This window comes from Tenrec ecaudatus, chromosome 8 (genome assembly GCF_050624435.1).
Source record: "Tenrec ecaudatus isolate mTenEca1 chromosome 8, mTenEca1.hap1, whole genome shotgun sequence".
Lineage (NCBI taxonomy): Eukaryota > Metazoa > Chordata > Mammalia > Afrosoricida > Tenrecidae > Tenrec > Tenrec ecaudatus.
This window is the reverse complement of record NC_134537.1, coordinates 88,735,382-88,754,670: the sequence shown is the minus strand read 5'-3', so window position 1 is coordinate 88,754,670 and position 19,289 is coordinate 88,735,382. Positions and strand designations below refer to the sequence as shown.

Genomic DNA, 19,289 nt, shown 5'->3' with positions numbered 1-19,289 from the left:
AATAGGGGCTCACACTTCCTGACAAAGAAGTGGTATAAAAGATACTTAATTTCCATTTCAAACACTCCCAGGTGCTCTACAGCATCCAGACAGATGCTAATGAGGTTCTGATATCTAGCCTGGGTTCTGAAAGGGCGACTTCCATGTCCATCTTATCCCACGTGGGCAGTTTAAGCACAGGTGGAGCCGCTGGATGGGATGCAAGGGTTCAACCCTTCCCGAGTGCTTTACGGTGTTTTTGTTTTTATTGGGGGCTCATACAGCACTGATCACAATCCACACATCCATCCATTGCATGTCAAGCAAATTTGTACATTTGTTGCCACCATCATTCTCAAAATATTTGCCTTCTACTTGAATCCTTGGTATCAGCTCATTTCCCCCCCTCCCTCCCTGCTCCCCTCTCCCTGCTTATAGTGTTCTATAGTTTAATTTTCATGTTTTGGGGGTGCTTTTAAAAACCTGGTCAATACTACTTTAATCTGTAAAATGTTTCTCAATTAGAAATATGTAAGACCATAAGGAGTAGAGAAACAGAAAATGAGTATTCTAATTAATGCTCATCAAAATTAAAAAGTTAAGACTTATAGAGAGCTGACCATAATTCATAGCTATGTATTCTGATGTAAAAATAATGTTTGCATAAGGTCTCTCTCTCCAAAGCAAATCCAGTGCTGGCGGGTAATTTCCATTTGCAGTGACTGCGCAGCACCGGCCCATGGGGCTTCCAGGGCTGCAACCTTGATAGGAGCAACAGCCACATCTTGCACTTCTGGTGCAGCTGGTGGGCTCAAAGTGCTGACCTTTTGCTCAGCTAGAGATTTTAAGTTCCCCGCGTAGTGCGCTGATGCCACAGCTCCATCAATCACCGCGTTGAGAGCTGCCTGAAGAAGGAAGTGGGGCTTGAAATCATCCATGAAAACGAACACAACTCAAGTGGTGGACTCGACCAGAAATCCTTTCATGAAGACAGATACTTTAACACGTTAAAATGGGATATCATTTTGGAAATGGAAAACAATAAGCTGTAGTAATTATTTATCAGTAAACATTCCTTAGTGTGCGTGTGTACACACACACACACACACATGCACACCCCTCTCACAGAGACTAAAAGGACAGAACCTGCTAGGCAATCCGATGTTTATCATCCACTTACCAGGTTTTATTTTCATCACCACTGGTTTTCTGTTTTTATCCCTCATTTGTCTAATATCCAGCAGGTCATGAGGATTGCCATTATGTCTTGGCCAACAATAGACGAATATTCGAGATCCACTGCTACCGCAGTCCACCACAACACCATAGTTTACATTTGGGTTATTGGTGTCTGTCGCCTCAACGTCTGTAACTCTTGCCAAGTACCTTGTTTAGAAAAAGACACACACTTATTCAGACTGAGAATGCCATCCTGCACTGGCCTCCTACAGCAGATGCAATCTGCAGATGCCACGTCCGGGGTTCCTACATTGTATCACAGTGCCAACTGCCAACTGATGAAAGAACCAAAAGAGAAAGCAAGTGGTGGTAATAAGGCTCATTTAAATTAGACATATACCCCCATTCCTTAAAGACATTCAGACAGGTTCTGAAAAATAAAACTACGGACTTCCAAACTATTAATAGCAGCTAACAAATTGACTTATGAGCTATTACAAGTTTATGTGTAAGTCAATGTCGCAGGGCCAGGTGTGACAGTTAGCCGCAGCTAACCAGCTGTAGGCAGCCTATGTTCATGCCATGGTGGACTCTGGACCGAATCTAGTTCCCACAGTCACTTGCCCCTCAACTCTAACTGAACCATGAGAGTCTTGAAGTCATGAAATTCGGGATGCAGGAGACCACTTACCTTTGAAACTTCTTGTCTCTGGACAGCCGCCCATATTTATTTCGAATTATGACAACAGAAAAGTATAAAAGCGAAACCGTGATGGTCAGGACGCTGATGACAATAATTTGGCGTAAGTTGGTGTTTAGGATTCGAAGGCACCCCACTGGAGAGATGCTAAAATGCCAGGAGGCAGGGAATAGGCAGGAGACCCCGATCCTGAAATTAAAAACAAATACAGAATTAAAGCAAGAGGCTCCCTTCCCAAAAGGAGCTTATTGTGAAGTACTCAGATGGCAGTCCTGAATTCCCAAGTCGGCTGGCGTCTGTACACAGAAGCCCGCTTCCACTCTGCTACAGAACTCACTCCACTCTGCTATTTGCTGCAGATCAAGCTCTACGAATGTGAATTAACCCGAAGGCTCAAGACACTTATTTAAAGTGGAGCGACGAACAAGGTCAGCGGTTCCAACTTACCAGCTGCTCCCAGGAAGAAGGATGAGGCTGTCTGCCCCTGTCAAGATGTACAGCCTCAAAGACCTTACACTGGGTCTCTGTGGGCGGAATGACTTGACGGCAGTGAGTCTGGCTTGGTTTGGGTTTGAAAAATGATTTGGTAATGGAAGCAGCAGGCACAAGGAGGAAGTGAAACAAAGTGTGGATGAATTATTAAACAGAAAACCATTGTTCTCTGGAAACCTTCACCCAAGTAACACTAACAAGTTACAAAAAAATTTTTTTAAAGGATTAGCTTACGGAAAATAAATTCAATAAGATAATACTGCAAGCAGCTTTAAGGATGATAAAACCAAAGGAAATTGATTAAAGAGATGCAAATTTCTATTTGGCTGGGCATCCTAGTGCCTAAATAAAGCACTGCTCATCAGATTAGAAATATATCAACCGCTCAGGAAGAACAAGACTTTCTGAACACTGAACTCCAAAGCAAATTCTCCCAGATAGATGACTGCGTGCTGGGATAAATAGGTACATGTAACAACATCCCTACCAAGAGAGCAGCCAATAAGTTTTGTATGCCCAGTGTTTTTAGGGCTAGTCCTGGTGTTTTAGGGTTTTTTTTGGGGGGGGGGCAAATAAATGGGACGTTTCCTCTTAGTTTATAGAAGGAATGAGATGCTCCTTCTGGATAGGTATAAAAACAAACTGCCTTAAGGATGCACTCTATTATATTACAGTTCATTTCTTTAAAGTCTTTGCTTTAAAGAGTTCGCGGAAGGGGAAGGTATCCTTGTAATGCAATGAACCTGTCCAACAAGAGTAATTCCAACTCTCCTTTTGGGTTCTTGGGTCCCTCCAGGGACTCCATCAGCCCTCTCCCCACCCACGTTATCAAGTGTCTGCATAAAGCCAATGGCACATAATGCAATACACAATCCTGCTGCTGAAGCTCAGAGGCAGTTGTTGCGTGCTTAATGTACTCCCTTCTCAGCTTGCAGCCTGATGCCTTGTTAATGCAACGCCATCAAACCCAGTTCGCTCTGCCTGCCTCGCACAAGCATGTTCTTTCTGTGCTAGGCACCCCTCTGGGCCTGGGGAGAAGACAGGAGTGAAACAGAAATATAGCACAGCTTCTAACGCCACTCCCCTGAGGGTCAGGTAGTTCCCCCCCCCCAATCTAGTTTTGGGACTGTTCCTGACAGAGGTAGATGGTTTTGCCGCTCTCTCTCGAGGCCTGCGGCCCCATCACTCACCTCCCCATTCTGGTGGCTCAGGATCCAGCGGAGGGCTGGGAGTCGTCCTCCCTTCTCACACACAATTACAGAGACAACGCGGCCTCACACAGAGCCATCCTGTTCCAGGAAGGGAGAAAACCAGAGATGACACAGGGAAGGAGACGCATCTGTTCATCAGACTCGGTTTGAGTTCCATGCGGCATAACGTGGTGCATGAGCCTAGCGCTGCCCTTGTTGCTGCTAGAGATGAGGCCTACAATGAGGGACGAGGACCATCTGGCTCTACACGGGTTCTCTACCTAAAAGGTCATCGCACCTCATAGGTCTTATGGACCTTGCGGCAATGAAGGCTAGGGACCATCTGTGTGGGGCTGACCATTACCTGAAAGATCCTTTGAAATATCCATTTATTTGAGAAAGAATATGGCTTCCCTTTTATGTACAAGGAACCATGCAGGACATTATATTCCCAGTTAGGTCTCTGTTGCTTAAGCCATTATTACCTCTCCTCCAGAGGACCTGCCGGCCTGGCCTGCAGGGCTTTTTTCAGTCTTTATTGTTCTTGACCTCTTGGTCCTACTTTTGCTCTCAAGACTTATCTCAAGTCTTAGCTATGCTGCTTCTTAGTCCATAGCCCATGCCTTCACAGTCTTCCTTCTCTGCCAATCCCAGCTATACAGCCATTCCCAAGCCTCCATTCTCCTCAACCCTCCTCTCTTCCTGGTCAGTCACATTCTATGCTTCAATAACAAAATCACTCAGCCTCCTAGCTCTCTCTGCTGAGCTCCAGCTATATGACCCTCCCCTGCTGACTAGATCTCCTTATCTGAATGTCACACAGGACCATGAAAAAAATAATCTGCTCAGTCCGGAAACCACGGAAGCTCGCTGTGTCCTGCCTCCTTTTCTACTTTTCCGATCTAATTCCGCTCCCCAAGCCCACTGCCACCAAGTCAATTCTGACTCCTGGGGTTTCGGAGATTGTAAATCTCTACAGAGCTTCGTCTTTCTCCCTTAACACTCCACCCTTGCAGTTAGCAGCCAATGCCTAATCCGTGGTGCCACGGGGGCTCCTCTCTTCGACCTCCGTCATTCTAGCCCCCGTGTTCACTTCTTTACGGCCTCCTGTCTCCTGCATGGGAGCAAGCCCGGCTTTCTACTCCAGCAAGCAGCCACAGCCTTGAAGCCTGTCCTATAGGGTCACTGTGAGTGGGCAAGGAGAGAAAACGACCTCTGAGCAGTTTATCAGAACAACAGCCTAAGAGCTCTCCTACCTGTTGCTCAGCACAGTGAGCCAGCAGATTCCGCATTTGCAGTGCAGGCGTCCGTACCAACACCCTCCACCCCAGGATAGCACGATGATGCCACTCTTGAACCAACAACCTCCGAAGGCTCCTGTCTCACTTAAAGTAAAAGCCGCCCTCTTTACTGTGACTAACAAAGGCCTTCAGGATCTGGCTGCTGTGACCCCCACTCTGATTTCATCTTAAGGTCTGCTTCCCTTACCCCCCCACCCCATCTTTCTCGTCTCCTGTGCTGGCTTCTAGCCATGCTACAGGTAAGCCACTGCCACAGCAAGGCCTGCCCCCACTCTTCCTGCTCCACAACTCCAGGACACACGTGGGCCCATCTGTTGGCTCTTCCGTGCCTTCAAACACCAGCCAGGCCGCCTCCTCTGCATGGCAGAGAAATGGCTCCTGGGTGAAAACACAGGGTGCAGGAAACCGACAAGAGCAAACTCCCCAGTCACCTGCAACCCAAGCTGCAGACATAAGCTAGACTTCTGAGCAAGAAACTGCGTATCTCTGTACGAGAGAAGCTGCGAAAGTACTGCAGTTTTAAGGGGATTGAATTCATTCTGTCTTAAGACACATGCATGTGATTGCATCTAAGATCTATATTTCCCTTATTTAAGCCTTAAACATTTTTATTTGCTCAGATCAAGTCCTCATCAAACCTTTCTTCGTCTCACCGCACATTCAATATTCCGGTCCTCGTTTTAAGTGGTCTTTTTCTGATCACATTGTCCTACATCGCAGCTGCAAGTCCCTCAAATCCCATCCCCACGTCCTGAGCCTCCGGGAGCCTTGACACTGCAAACCCAATTAAGTATGCCAGGATTCTCAACCTGTGGGTCCAGACCCACATCTTTCCGATGGTCTTGGGAACCAAGACACCGCTCCTCTATCCGTCTCCAGGCAGGTCTGCCCACACGCAGATACGCACACATAAGGGGTCACCACAACATGAGGAACTGTATTAAAGGGTCTCAGCATTAGGAAGCTTGAGAACCACTGAAATATGCAGTCACACTCTTTGTGTGTGTGTGTGTGTGAAATAAAGTAACAAAACTGTTGCCAGCTCAACATGTACAGTTCACTAACATGAATTACATTCACCAAGCATGCTTCCATTTTTTTCCATCACTTCTAAGAGAAACTCAGTATCTCTTAAGCCTGTGGTTCTCAACCTTCCTAATGTCAGGACCCTTTAATACAGTTCCTCATGTTGTGGTGATCGTGTGTTAGACAGGGTTCTCAATAAACTACCTCAGATCCCCAACCATAAAATTACTTTCATTGCTACTTCACAACTGTCATTTTGCTACTGTTATGAATCAGGTGAAAGGGTCTTTTGACCCCCCCCAAAGGGGTCGCGACCCACAGGTTGAGAACCGCTGTCTTAAGCAATACTTGCCCATTCCCCCTCCTACCTGTCTCTGTAAGGACTGCTAAACTTTGGTTTCCATGTTTGCCTACTCTGGAGTACGTGGTCTCATGCACAACTTCTCCCTCTGTGTCTGAATCAGCACAGGTTTCCGAGGTTCACCCATGTTGTTGCACGCACTTAGCATATTTGGGTTTGTCATTTCTCTAGGATAGAGTTACAATCTTTTGTCACAAACTACTGCTTTCCAAAATGTCCAGGTCTCTAAGGGTGTTCTGCATTGGCTAGATTCATTTGATTCTCAACTTTGGCTTCCATTTTTCCTTGTGTGGACATCGCTCCCCACGTCTTGTTAATGCTGCCTCAATACTTGGATTCTGTACATCTAAAACGACCACAGAATGCATCATCTCTCATACAGACCTCTTGGCAGATGATCCACCTTCTGCCTTCCCTGGGAACACCACTGACACTTCTTTGTAAAACACGCCTTTTAAAAGATAACCAGTTCAAGAATCTTCCAGAGGCCTATGGACCAAAACCAACTTCCCTGCAGGGCACCCACAGCCAACAATGGCACCTGCTTTATCTCACCCGCCTGTTCCCCCTGCTGGAAAACAGCCCTCCGCTCCAGTGAGCGGTCTTCAGTGCTCCTTCTCTCACCGGAAACACAAGCTGTTCCCATTCTTGCCCCTAGCTTTTCCTGAGGCCCATTCCGCCTAACTGGTATGTCCTGGTCTCAATCGCAGACTTCTTCCAAGAGTCAGTTCTTTGTTACACTCTGTACACATTTCTGTAGTGGGTGGGGTCTAGTCCAAGTTAACATAAAATGTAAACATTTACAAATTGCCGATCAACACTGATTTTTGTTTCTTTGTTCTGATGATAAACTCAAGGGCAGACTATTCCCTGTTGGAGCTAGAACAATACTTCTCAAAGTGGGCTGCACTGCCCCTTCAGAGGTGCTGGGACCACGGGAGGGGGGGGGGGAGCTACAAAAGCAGAAACCTATACTTCATCAGGGATTATGGTCTGCAGTACAAACCTTAACTGCCAGAATGTAAGCCATACATCCCACATGCAGCGAAAGCAGTGGTAAATAATGTCTCGATAAATACAGAAGTCAACAATCATTTTATAAAAACTGGTATCGTGTTTATGGCTCTATTTATGTGTCAAACAGAATTGGCAAGGCCGATACAAAGACACAACAATATCAAGCATAGTTAACCCAAAGGAGTGTGTTCTTCTAAGTCTCACTACGGCTAGCCAGGGTTGTATTCGCTCACCGCAGTCATTCAATCTGCATGCTGAGCAAATAATCTGAGAAACGGGACTAAGTGACGAGGAACACCCCATCAGGATTGGAGGAAGGCTTACAAGAACCTACAAAATGCAGGTTGGTACAAACCCATTTGCTGAAAAGCAAGGAGGACTTGAAGTGCTTATTGATGAATAGGGAAGCAGACTTGATTATAAGTTGCAACTCAATACAACAAGGTTTCCATTTTACTTGAGTGCACAGTCAACACTCGTGGAAGCAGCAGTCCAGAAACCAACAATGTCATGCATTTGCACGGGGCAAATCTGCGCATGTAAAAGATGTCACTTTGAGGACAGAGGTGCACGTGACTCAGGCCACGCTTTGTCCAGTCGCCTCCGATTCATGTGTCAGCTGGATAATGAGTAAGGAAGATCGAAGAAGAATCGATGCATTAGAATTATGGCGTGCGCGCTGGTGAAGCCTAAGGAAGTCCTACGGACTGCAGGAGGGTGTTGCAGCAGCAGGCTGGAGCGCTGCCAGCACCAAGCTGGGTGAAGGAGAAGATAGCCGCCCACAAGAGGGAGGTGAGGACTCACAGGAGGAGGGGCAGTGTAAAACGGTGAATGCAAAACTAATTATCTGAAATGTAAACCCCCACCTAATTCACAATTTTTTTAAAAAGTGCTATGGATTGGACTGCCAGAACAACAAACAAATCTATCTTGCTAGAAGTACGGCCAGATGGTCTTTAGTAGCGAGGGTGGCAGGACTTAGTCTCATATACTTTGGACATGTTACAGGAATAACCAGTTCTTGGAAGGGTGTCATGCTTGGTAAGGTGGAAGGTCAGCCACAAAGCCCCTCAATGAGACGCACTGACACAACGGCTGCAAGGGTGGGTTCGAACATCCTGCTAGTGAGGATGGTGCCGGGGCAGACAGTGCTTCTTCCTGCGTGCACAGGGTCACGTGCGTCAGGCCCAACGCACTGCCACCTAACAACAAGTGTAAGCAAATATAGAACATTACCGTTCACACCATCATCATAAAACTTTGCTGAAGATCACTAAAAAGTGATTGTAGTCAAATATTGAAGTTCAAGCTGGACCAGAGGAGGACAAGACTGAGAGCAGAGAAAACCAGAAAGGCGTTTACTTGCGTTTTATTGACTTTCAACTGTGTGGGTATGAGTAACACTGTGAAGAATGGAAACTCCAGACTCTGGTGGTGTAGTGGTTAGGTGGTGGGCTGTGATCCGAACGGTGGGCATTTTGAAACCACGAGAAGCTCCGAGAGAGGAAGACTGGGCTTTCTATTCTCCAAAACAGTCTCAGAAACCCATAGGAGGGTCGCTATGAATCAGCATTGACCTTGATGGCAGTGAGTTTCGTTTTTCATTTCTGTGTTGTTGTTTTTCATTGTGCTCATGAAGAACCTGTACATAGACCAGGTGGTAGACATTCGAACAGAACAAGGAGCATTACATGGATTAAACTCATGAAAAGTGTCAGGGCTGTATCCTTTCAGCATCTGTACTCAATTTATAGTATGACGATCCAATAACCCAAGCAGCTAGACTAAATGAAGAAAAATAACAGGACCAGAGGGAGACCTTCATAATCTGCAACATATAATGTGACCTCTCGCTTGCAGAAAGCGAAGAGAACTTAACCTCCTTCCTGATGAAAGTCAAAGACTCAGCCTTCAGTATAGATTACACTTCAATGCATATAAAACAAAAATCCTCAGAACCTAACCAATCAGCAGCATCAAGACAAACAGAAAAAAGTTGAAGTTGTCAGTCAAAAGACTTCATTTAACCAGTACCCAGAATAAATGAACGACTGTGCGGTATGCAGCAGTCAAGAAAGCCAATGGTTTGCATGCATTATGAGAATTTGTCTGCAGCCCTCCACTGAGAGTAGACACATGTTTAATCATGTGTTGTGCATGTACAAACTAGAGAGGGGAGAAAAAACAAAAATCAATCAAATGATAGACTGATGTGTCACATTGGGCAAATTTGCTGTAAAAGACTTCTTTACAAGGTTAAAATGCAAAGATGTCCCTTTGAGGAGTAAAGTGTCCCTGACCCACGCCACGGCATTTTCAACTGCTGGACAGCGAGTAAAGGAAATCAAAGAAAAAAATGGATGCACCTAAATGATAGTACTGGCAAAAATATTGAATATATCATGGGCTGTCAAAAGAATGAAGAAACCTCCTGGAAGGAGCTCAACTACAATTCTTCTTAGAAATGAGGTAGCTGAGACTTTCTCCTACTTTGGACATGTTATCAATACACAGCGGCAGGGTCTGTGTAAAAGAGGAAGACCACCAACAGGATGGACGGGCAGAGTGGTCGCAAGAACAGACTGGAACACATCGATGCTGTGAGGGCGGCAGGGCCTGCAGTCCTTGTTCCGACTGTTGGCAGTCACGGCGTTGGAACCAATATGACAGCGCCTAACAAGGCCAGGCAAAGCAAGTCCTGGTGATGCGGTGGTTAAAGTGCTCGGAGGAGAGCTAAACCGTCATTGATTGGAACCCAAGGAGAAAGATTTACAGACGGACACACTGTGCGGACAGCTGTGTCCTATAGGGTTACTTGACAGGCGTGGGTTTGGTTTTGGAAGGCGAGGCAATTAGGTCTTGTCTTTAAGGCTTCCATGTGAAATTAAAGTGGAGCTGAGGCTCCCACTAAGAATTCTTTCATAGCTGCTATTTTCCCTTTCGGCGAGCAAAGTACCTGGATGAGCAAGTTTTTCTTTTCCATTTTAGTGATAAATATCGTTCCCTAAAAATGTTCTGCACCAGGGCGCACCTAACTTCAGACGTGGCCTTGAGGTCTCCACCAAGTATGAAGTACTCTGCTCTAAATCATTACTTTTTGTGTGCAATTGGTTCTATCTAAGGCATGAAACTTGGCAGACGCAGAACCAGCAAAAATGACGCTCAGCGTGTAAAGGTTAGGATCAGACCAATCGGCTCCTCGGCGAAACAGCCCTTCTCCCAGGCAGGTCCCTCCCTAGAGGGTGCCGGATATGCCCGCGTGTGGGTGAAGGACAGTGCAACGTGGTCACAGAGGAGGTGCGACAGCCGGACTGCTGCCCACGTCGGTCCCGCCGGAGGCGGGGATGGGGCGCACCTGGCACGCAGGGTCACAGTCGCTGGCAGCAGGGGTGCCGGGGGCGTCGGGCGCGGCCTGCGCAGCTGCTGCCCGCGGCCGGGGGATGCTCTGCAGAGCTGGGCTGGCGGCTGCAGAGGCAGGGACGCGGGGCCCGGCCGCCGGCAGCGCGGGGACGAAGGGTCCCGGGCGAGTTCCCAGGCGCCGGGTCGCGGGATTCGGCCCGCTCACCGCCCAGCTGAACCCCCCAGCTCCAACTGCCCCCACGAGGGCTGGCCGCCACGGCACCCTGCCCTCCCTTCGCCCGCGTGCGGGGGCCGGCCTCACCTATTCGGCTGCATCAGACATGGCGGCCGGGGCTCCATGGACCAAGAGCTGGGAGCATCTCGGCTCCCGCGGTGAGGCGGCGGCGGCTACACGGACCCCGCTTCCTACGGCCGCCGCTCCTTCCGGGAACCGCAGAGCCGCCCGGCCCCCGGCTGGGTCGCGTCACCGTGCGCGCGCCCGTGTGCGCGCGGCCGGCGAGAGGGCGCACGCTGGAGGGCGGGGCCTGAGGCTGAATGATTGGCACCCCAAGATCCAATCTGGTTCCTGTGACGAAGTGGGCGTGGCTTTGGGCTGAAATAAAGGTGGCCGTGGCGGTTTGGGAGCCCCTCGTGATGTGGTGGAGTTAGGGCGCCTTCTAGCCCGTCTAATTGTAGGCGTCCCCCTGGGAAAGCGCTCTGCTTATGGCGCCACCAATTTTTTGTGTTTCTAAGAATTATGAAAAACAGCAGTTGCAAATCCAACAAGAGTTAGACCTTTGACAAAATGGATTGACACAGTGGCTGCACCAACGAGCTCAAATTTAAGAACAAGTAGGGCGGCACAAGACTGGGCAGTGTTTCGTTTTGTTGGACCAAAACCAAAAAAGCAAACTCACTGCCACCCATTCCGATGCCGATTCATAGCGACCCTGTAGGACAGGGTAGAACTGCCCTGTGGATTTCTGAGACTGTAGCCCTTCACTCAGCCTCATCTCTCTCCCAAGGAGCTGGCTGGTGATTTTGAACGCATGTAACCACTATGCCACCAGGACTTCTTTCTGTTGTATATAAGGTCATTATGAGTCGGAACCAACTCCACTTTGCCACCTGACAATGACATCATTGAAATATCTACTACTTTACCAATCAAGAAGAATGGGACTCGCACTGATGCCCTAAAGGACAGAGTAGAAAGGCTCCCTAGGGTTTCTGAGGCTGTCGGTCCACAGGAGCAGACAGCCTCCTCTTGCTCCTCGGGAGAGACTGGTAGTTTGAACTGCTGACCTTGCGGTTAGCCACCCAACACAGAACCATTGCTAGCTCTGCTGTCATAGTGGGCTGATGGTTTGGAACACACTAGTGGCTCCGCGGAAGAAAGATGAGATTTTCATCTCCTGTAAAGAGTTCCCATCTTGGAAACTCACATAGACAGTCTTACCCTTCCATACAGGGTCGCTGGGAGTCAGAATTGGCTCCGTGGCAGTGAGTTTATTTTTTTGACTTGATTCCCTAATTTAGAGGAGTCCTCTCCGCCCAGTGATTAAAGCAATCAGCAACACCCAAACAGATGTTTTGTGGGAGGGAGCTGAGGTAGTCAGTTCCAGAAAGATTACAGTTTTGGAAATCCTACTGGGCAGCTACACGTTTTTGTTTTTTCCCTAAAGTGTCTCATGAGTTGGCGTAAACTCATGGTAGTAACCTTGTTTTCTTTTGGGAAAACTCTCAATGAGATAGAATGAAAATGACTGTAACAATGGGCTCAAACATCAGAAATGATTGCAAGATGGGCACAGGACTGGGCAGTACTGCATTCTTCACATGCAGGGTAGCCTTCAGTTAGAACCGTCTCAACAGCACCTAGCAGCATAACACAATATCTGCATTTTACACATGGAGAAACTAAGGCTCGCATTCATTCCCTGACTCTCCTAAGCTCGACACAATTATGCAGAGACAGTCAAGATTGCCTCCTTGCTTGCTTCTTGTGGTAAGATGGGGTCAAGTTGGTTCTGACTCATAACGGACCTATGTACTTTAATGGGATCCAGCCCCATAGCCACGGCATGTGTAATTATGGAAAATAAAGAAAATAGTAGAGATGGGGTTATAGGACCGCATCTCTGATCTCGGAATAAGAGTGTGAGAGAGTGAGTTTATTGAACAGTGAGTTTATATAGTAGTGAGGTGTGTACGTTTCCATCAGGGCCATACACAATAGATTGGGCAAAGTGTAAATCTGAGATATCTGGAATTCTTTAGGTGAAACTTCAAAGGAGGTGTCTGACCGGCCAGTAAACAATGGTGTTAATCAACCCTTAAGAATGGGAGACAAAGGCAGGGATATGCTTAAGAGATAAGCATCCTTTTAAAGTGTGTGAGAAGCCAGGTGTCTGTAGGAGACAACTTCTCATTGTATTGAGGGTATATGTTTGAACTAATGGTTGCAGCCACTGTGTCAGTCCATCTCTTTGAGGGGTTTCCTTTTTTTTTTTTTTTTTTGCTGCCCCTCTATCAAGCACGATGTCCTTCTGTTAGATTTCTTGGGTGAGAAATACCTTGGTCCTTGGCTTAGCAGGAGAAAGAACTCATAGCTGATGCCTGGTTTGTGATCAAAGTGGGTTTTATAAAGGAGAGAAAAAGTTTCCGGTTTTACACAGGCGCCCTCAGGGCACTTCACACCCACAGGTGGAAGCTGAGGCCAGAGAAATCGCAGCAGCTGGACAAAGAGGAGACCACAGCATAGCTTCACTGATCAGTTTAGGAGCTGCCTGGGGAAAGAGAGCGGTGGTCTCAAAGTTTCTGGCTTTTCAGGGGCCCATTTGGGAGAGGCGTGGTTTGATGGTTGAATTAAGCCCATTGGCTTAATTAAGCCCACCTGCCTAGATGGGGCCAATCCAGGTGTACCGCCCACCTAGGTGTACCGCCCTTCCTGGCTCTGACCTGAATTCGGTGCATGCCCTCTAGCCTTGAGCAGCTTCCAACTTCCTGGGGGGTGGGTGGGTGGGGGCGGCTGGAGAGGAGCAATCCCCTATCTGGCTACCTGACACTTCTTTAGTAACTGCTCTCTCCTAGCAACATGCCCAAAGCACTTGTGATGAAGTCCCACCATCCTTTTCTCTAAGAACATGCTGGCTGTACTTCTTCCAAGACAGAGCAGTTTGTTCTTTTGGCAGTCCATGGCACTGTCAATATTCTGGGCCAATATCATAATCATATGCATCAATTTTTCTTCAGTTGTCCTTATTCAATGTCTAGCTTTCACATGTATATGAGGCTTTAAAAAATACCAAGGCTTGGGTCAGGCTCAACTTAGATTTCAAGGTAACATCCTTGCTTTTTGACACTTTAAAGAGGTCTCGTGCAGAAGATTTAACTAATATAATGCATCTTTTGAACTCTTTAAAAAATCATTTTATTGGGGACTCATACAACTCTTATCACAATCCATATATTGTGCCAAGCACACGTGTACATATGTTGCCATCATCATTCTCAAAACATTTTCTTTCTACTTGAACTCTTGGTATCAGCTCCTCATTCCCCCCCCACCTCCTCCACCCTCCCCCATGAAGTCTTGATAATTTATAAATTATTATTATTTTGTCATATCTTACCAGGAGTCCTCAAACATTTTTTAACAGGGGGCCAGTTCACTGTCCTTCAGATCTGTCGAAAGGCCGGACTATAGTTTAAAAAAAACTATGAACAAATTCCTTTGCACACTGCACATATCTTATTTTGAAGTAAAAAACCAAACAGGCCCAAAACACCTGGCGGGCCGGATAAATGCTCTCAGCGGGCCACATGTGGCCTGCGAGCAGTAGTTTGAGGACGCCTGTCTTACATCATCCTACGTATCCCTTCACCCACTTCTGCGCAGGGAGGAGGTTATATGTAGATCCTTGTAATCGGTTCCCCATCTTTTGAACTCTTGACTGATGCTTCCATGAGCATTTGTTGATGATCCAAACAAGACAAAATCCTTGGCCACTTCAATCTTTTCTCCATTTATCATGGTGTTATCTACTGGTCCAGTTGTCAAGATCTTTGTTTTCTTGACATTGAGTTGTAATCCACACTGAAGGCTATAATCCTTGATCTTCATCAGCAAGTCTGTCAAGGCCTCCTCACTTTCAGCAAGCAAGGTTGTGTTATCTGCTTATCTCAGGTTGTTGATAAGATTTCCTCCCATCTGATGTCATATTCTTCATACCACATAACTAGCTGCTCTGATTATTTGCTCAACATACAGATTAAATCAATATGGTAAGAGAATACAACCCTGACTCACACCTTTCGTGACTTTAAACCATATAGTATTCCCTTGTTCTGTTCACACAATTGCCTCTTGATCCATGTACAAGTTCCAAATGAGCACAATGAAGTGTTCCAGAATTCCCATTCTTCTCAGAACTATCCATCGTTTGTTTGATCCACAAACTCAAATGCCTTTGCCTAGTCAATGAAACACAAATAAACATTTTTTGGGGGGTATTCTCTGCTTTGCCAACATCCATCTAGCAACAATGATATCCCTTGCTCTATGTCCTCTTTGAATCCAGCCTGAACCTCTGGCAGCTCCTTGACAATGTACTGCTGCAACCATTGTTCAATTATGTTCAGCAAAGATTTCTTGCATGTGATATCATGAATATTATTCTGTAATTTGAGCATTCTGTTAATCCCCTCTCTTTGGAATGGGTACAAATATGGATGTCTTCTAGTTACTTGGCCAAGGATCTGCCTTCTACAATCCTTGGCATAGATTGAGTGAGTGCTTCCAGTGTTTCACCAGCTTGTTAAAACATTTCAATTGTTGTTCCACCAATTCCTGGAGGCTGTTTTTTGGCTAATGCTTCAGTTTAGCCTGAACTTCTTTTTTTCAGTGTCATTGAGTTTTGCTCATGTTACTGCTTGAAATGTTTGAATGTTGATTAGTTCTTTTTTGGCACAATGTATTCTTTCTTTAACCTTTTTTTGGCACAATGTATTCTTTTTTGGCACAATGTATTCTTTTGAAGCTTCCTGGATCATTCAATTTTTTGTTCATAGAATTTTTCAATATTGCAACTCAAAGCTTGTTTTTGCTTTAGTTCCTTCTGTTTAAGATATATACTGAGCATGCTCTTCATTTGTGGTTTTCCAGCTCTGGGTCTTTGCACATTTCATTATAATATTGTCTTCTTGAGCTGCCATTCGGAATTTTCTGTTCAACTCTGGCTTTATAATTTCTTCCATTTGACCTCGCTACTCTAAGATTAAGAGCAACTTTCAGAGTCTCTGCTGACATGCACTTTGACCTTTTCTTTCTTCCCTGTCTTTTTAAATGACCTTTTGCTTTCTTCATGTATGATATTCTTGATGCCATCCCACAACTCATCAAGTTTTCTGTCTTTATTGTTTAATGCATCAAATCTGTTTTGTTTTCAAATCTGTTTTTGAGATAGTCTCAAAATTTGGGTGGAATAGACTCAAAACCATATTTTGACTTTCATTTTAATTTTCTTGAACTCAACTTGAACAAACATATGAGCCATTTATGTCAGGTCCTGACCTAGTTTCAGTTCTGATATTGAGTTTCTCTATCATCTATTCCTGCAGATGCAGTCAACTTGACTTCTGTGTGTTCCAGGTGGAGGCGTCCATGTGTACAGTCAACTTTAGTGTTGTTGAAAAAAGGTATTTGTGTTGAGCAAGCCATTGTCCTGGCCAACTTTTATCATGAGAGCTCCAGCTTCATTTCTACCAGCAAGACCATATTCTCCGACTACTGCTTCTCCCTCTGTTTCTAATGTTTGCATTCCAATCGCCAATAATTATCAGTGCATTCCGATCACTTGCTTGATCAATTTCAAATTGAAGAAGTTGGTAGAATTTCTCAATTTCTTCACCACTACCTTTAGTGGTTGGTGCATAAATTTGAAGAAAAGTTGCCTTGTCTTTGGCTAGACATTATCCCATTACAGACAGTCTTGTGCTTCAAAATAGATCTTCAGATGACCGTTTAGACTGGAAACACAATGCCATTCCCTACATTAGAAAGCACATGATTTTCAGGTTCAAAATGGCCAAGATCAGCCCTTGTCAGCTCACTAACACCTAGATTAAGGGAGGAAAATGCGGCTTTCCATCCTCGTAATGAGTTCCAGTCTTGGACACCCATCGGAGCAGTTCTACCCTGTCCTTCAGGGTTGCTATGAGTCAGGATTAACTCAATAGTGTGCATTCTTAACACCGAGAACACTGATCTTTATGCGTTCCTTTGTATTTTAATGACTTCCAGTGTTCCGAGATTCATACCTCGTATAGTCCAAGTCTCAATTATGAATAGATGTTTGCAGCGTTTCTTCTCATTTTGAGTCATGTCCCATCTGCCCTGGAAGGTCTGAAGGCTTTATTCCACATGTTCGTGGTCAATGCTGCTTTGAGAAGTCAGCGCTTCCTCAGTCATATTTTGAGTGCCCTCTGACCTGAGGGGCTCGTATTCTGGCCCGCTCTCTGATCATGTTTTACTTCTGTTTACTAGGCTTTCAGGAACGGACATTTCACTGCTGTCCACGGGATTTTCAGTATGTCATGCCTCTGAAGTGGACAGCCAATTTGCCTCTTCACAGTGAGTTTTAGTTTGGAAGCTCGGTTAAAATCTGTTCACTCTGGGTGACCCTGCTGGTATTTGAAAGGCCAGTGAGATAGCTCTCTGCAGGACAGCAGCTCACAAGCCTCAACAGTCCAACCAACTGACGGACAAGTGGCTTCCTGGCCTGATCTGCATAAGAATCTGCATAACATTCCTTTGGGAAAAGAGGGAGTCCCACAACCAGATGGCCTGGCACGATGGCTCAACAATAGATCAAACATAAAAACAATTGTGCGTACAGCGTGTGATCGTGGGATCGGGTGGCGGTTCTTTCTGTTGTGCATAGTCTCACGATGAGTTGCAACCAACTCAAAGGCACCTAGCAACAAGGACAACAACGGTTTGAATACACATAGTGAAAAAATACGACCTTGACACACAACTTTCCTGCTTGGAAACCAGAATCGTCTCTGGCCTGCGCAGACTCCCTGGCCTAATCTGCATAGTCTGGAGGCTGTTTGGAGGAACCCTGAGGTGTGTAGCACGTGACTCCAGGAAGAACTAACTGCAAGGTCAGTAGTTTGTTAGGTTGCTAGAGAGGCAGAACTCAGAGGCGGTCCCTCCCTGCCAAGTCGCCCCCTGCAGGAGGTTGTTGCAGAGAATCAGGCGAGTCCAGCCAGCCATAAAGGCAGGCGTAAATTCAGGCACGGGAGGCAGGAAACTGGTACACCTGGGTGGGTCCCAATCTAGGCCAGGTGGGCTTAATTCAGCCAAAGGGGTCAACCAGCACCATCACCCACACCTTCTAGCGGATGACCCTAGAAAAAGCCTCACCTGGGAGACCACGCTCTCTCTTCCCACTGTTCCTCCAAGATTCTGCAGTCCTTCCTCTCTCTCTCTCTCTCTCTCTCTCTCTCTCTCTCTCTCTCTCTCTCTCTCTCTCTCTCTCAATGTACTGTAAGGGCTGAAACTGCTGCTATCCGTTATCAAAACTCACTTGGATCACAAACTAGGCTTCGGCGTGAATTCTTTCTCATGCGAAGCCAAGGGCCGTGGCATTTCCCATCTGAGGAATCTAACAGTTTGAACACAGCAGCTGCTTCAAGAGCGAGCAACAATAAGGCTTTCTACTATTATACAGTCTCTGAAGCTCACATGGTCCGTTCTTCTCCCAGGGTTCTATGTGTTGGGAGTGACTCACTGGTGTGAGTTGGGTTTTAGTTTTATTCTCAGGAAAGTCTGTCTCCTCTATCTCTGTACATAATGGTTATCAGAATAAGCAGGAGGGCCTGGTTCCTGTGATTGTCTCAGATGAGATGAGCGGTACTTAGCCCAAGACCTCCCTTTCCAGCTTAGCGACAAACTGCTTGGAAGAGATGCAACCTTAGCCTGTGAGAGCTGCCAGAGACCTTGGGAATCATGGACTTCACACCCCCCCCCCCAACACAGATAAGTACGCTGCACTCGGTGATATGAGGTGACTAGCTATCCAGTCACCTTGACCCTTTTTTGAAAAATGAGTCTTTCAACCACTGATTCCGCCCACTTTCACATACGATGAAACAAACTTGAGCAAAACTGCCAGGTATGAAACTTTATGGCAGAATTCTTCTTGGTCAAACACCAGCTTGAGTCACCGCCTGCCCATGGTAATGTTTCGTCCTTGGATGCAGACAGTGCTCATGAAAGAAGACTAGCCGCTGTGACCAGTGAGACTTGTGTTTTACAAGTAACTAAGGAGCTCTGCTGGTGTCTCGGACTGTACATTAAGCTGTTAGTCACAAGGTCAGTTGTTCTTTCACAGGCTGGCTGCTCCTGTAAAGAGTTAAAGTCTTTGAAACCCAAAGGAACAATTCAGCTCGGTTCTACACAACCACTCACTGTAAGTTGGAGTGGACTCAATGGCACTGTATTTTTTGGGGGGGAGTTGATTGACTTTTTACTACTTCTCATATTAGAATCATAAAGTCACAGAATGTTAAAACCACAAAGACTGCAGAAATTATCGCATCTGAACCACTGTCTTTTGCGGTTAAGGAATGGGCAAGGTGGAAGAACTTGTGCCTGGGGTGTGGAATTGCTTGGTACGGTTCTTTTGGCCATAGTC

The 19,289-nt window shown here is 46.2% G+C and overlaps 1 protein-coding gene across 2 annotated transcripts in view; it reads right to left on the bottom strand.

The window, feature by feature from the left end:
• Window positions 1–11,075, bottom strand: part of ENTPD4 (ectonucleoside triphosphate diphosphohydrolase 4) — a 28,932-nt gene extending 17,857 nt beyond the window's left edge. For both annotated transcript variants that reach the window (XM_075556502.1, XM_075556503.1), the window contains exons 1-4: window positions 10,907–11,075; window positions 3,541–3,639; window positions 1,850–2,047; window positions 1,160–1,365 (exon numbers count right to left, since the gene is read on the bottom strand). In XM_075556502.1, the coding sequence (XP_075412617.1) occupies window positions 1,160–1,365; window positions 1,850–2,047; window positions 3,541–3,548 (412 nt within the window). In that variant the 5' untranslated portion in view covers window positions 3,549–3,639; window positions 10,907–11,075. The remainder of the gene's footprint in view (window positions 1–1,159; window positions 1,366–1,849; window positions 2,048–3,540; window positions 3,640–10,906) is intronic.
• Window positions 11,076–19,289: the final 8,214 nt, after the last annotated feature.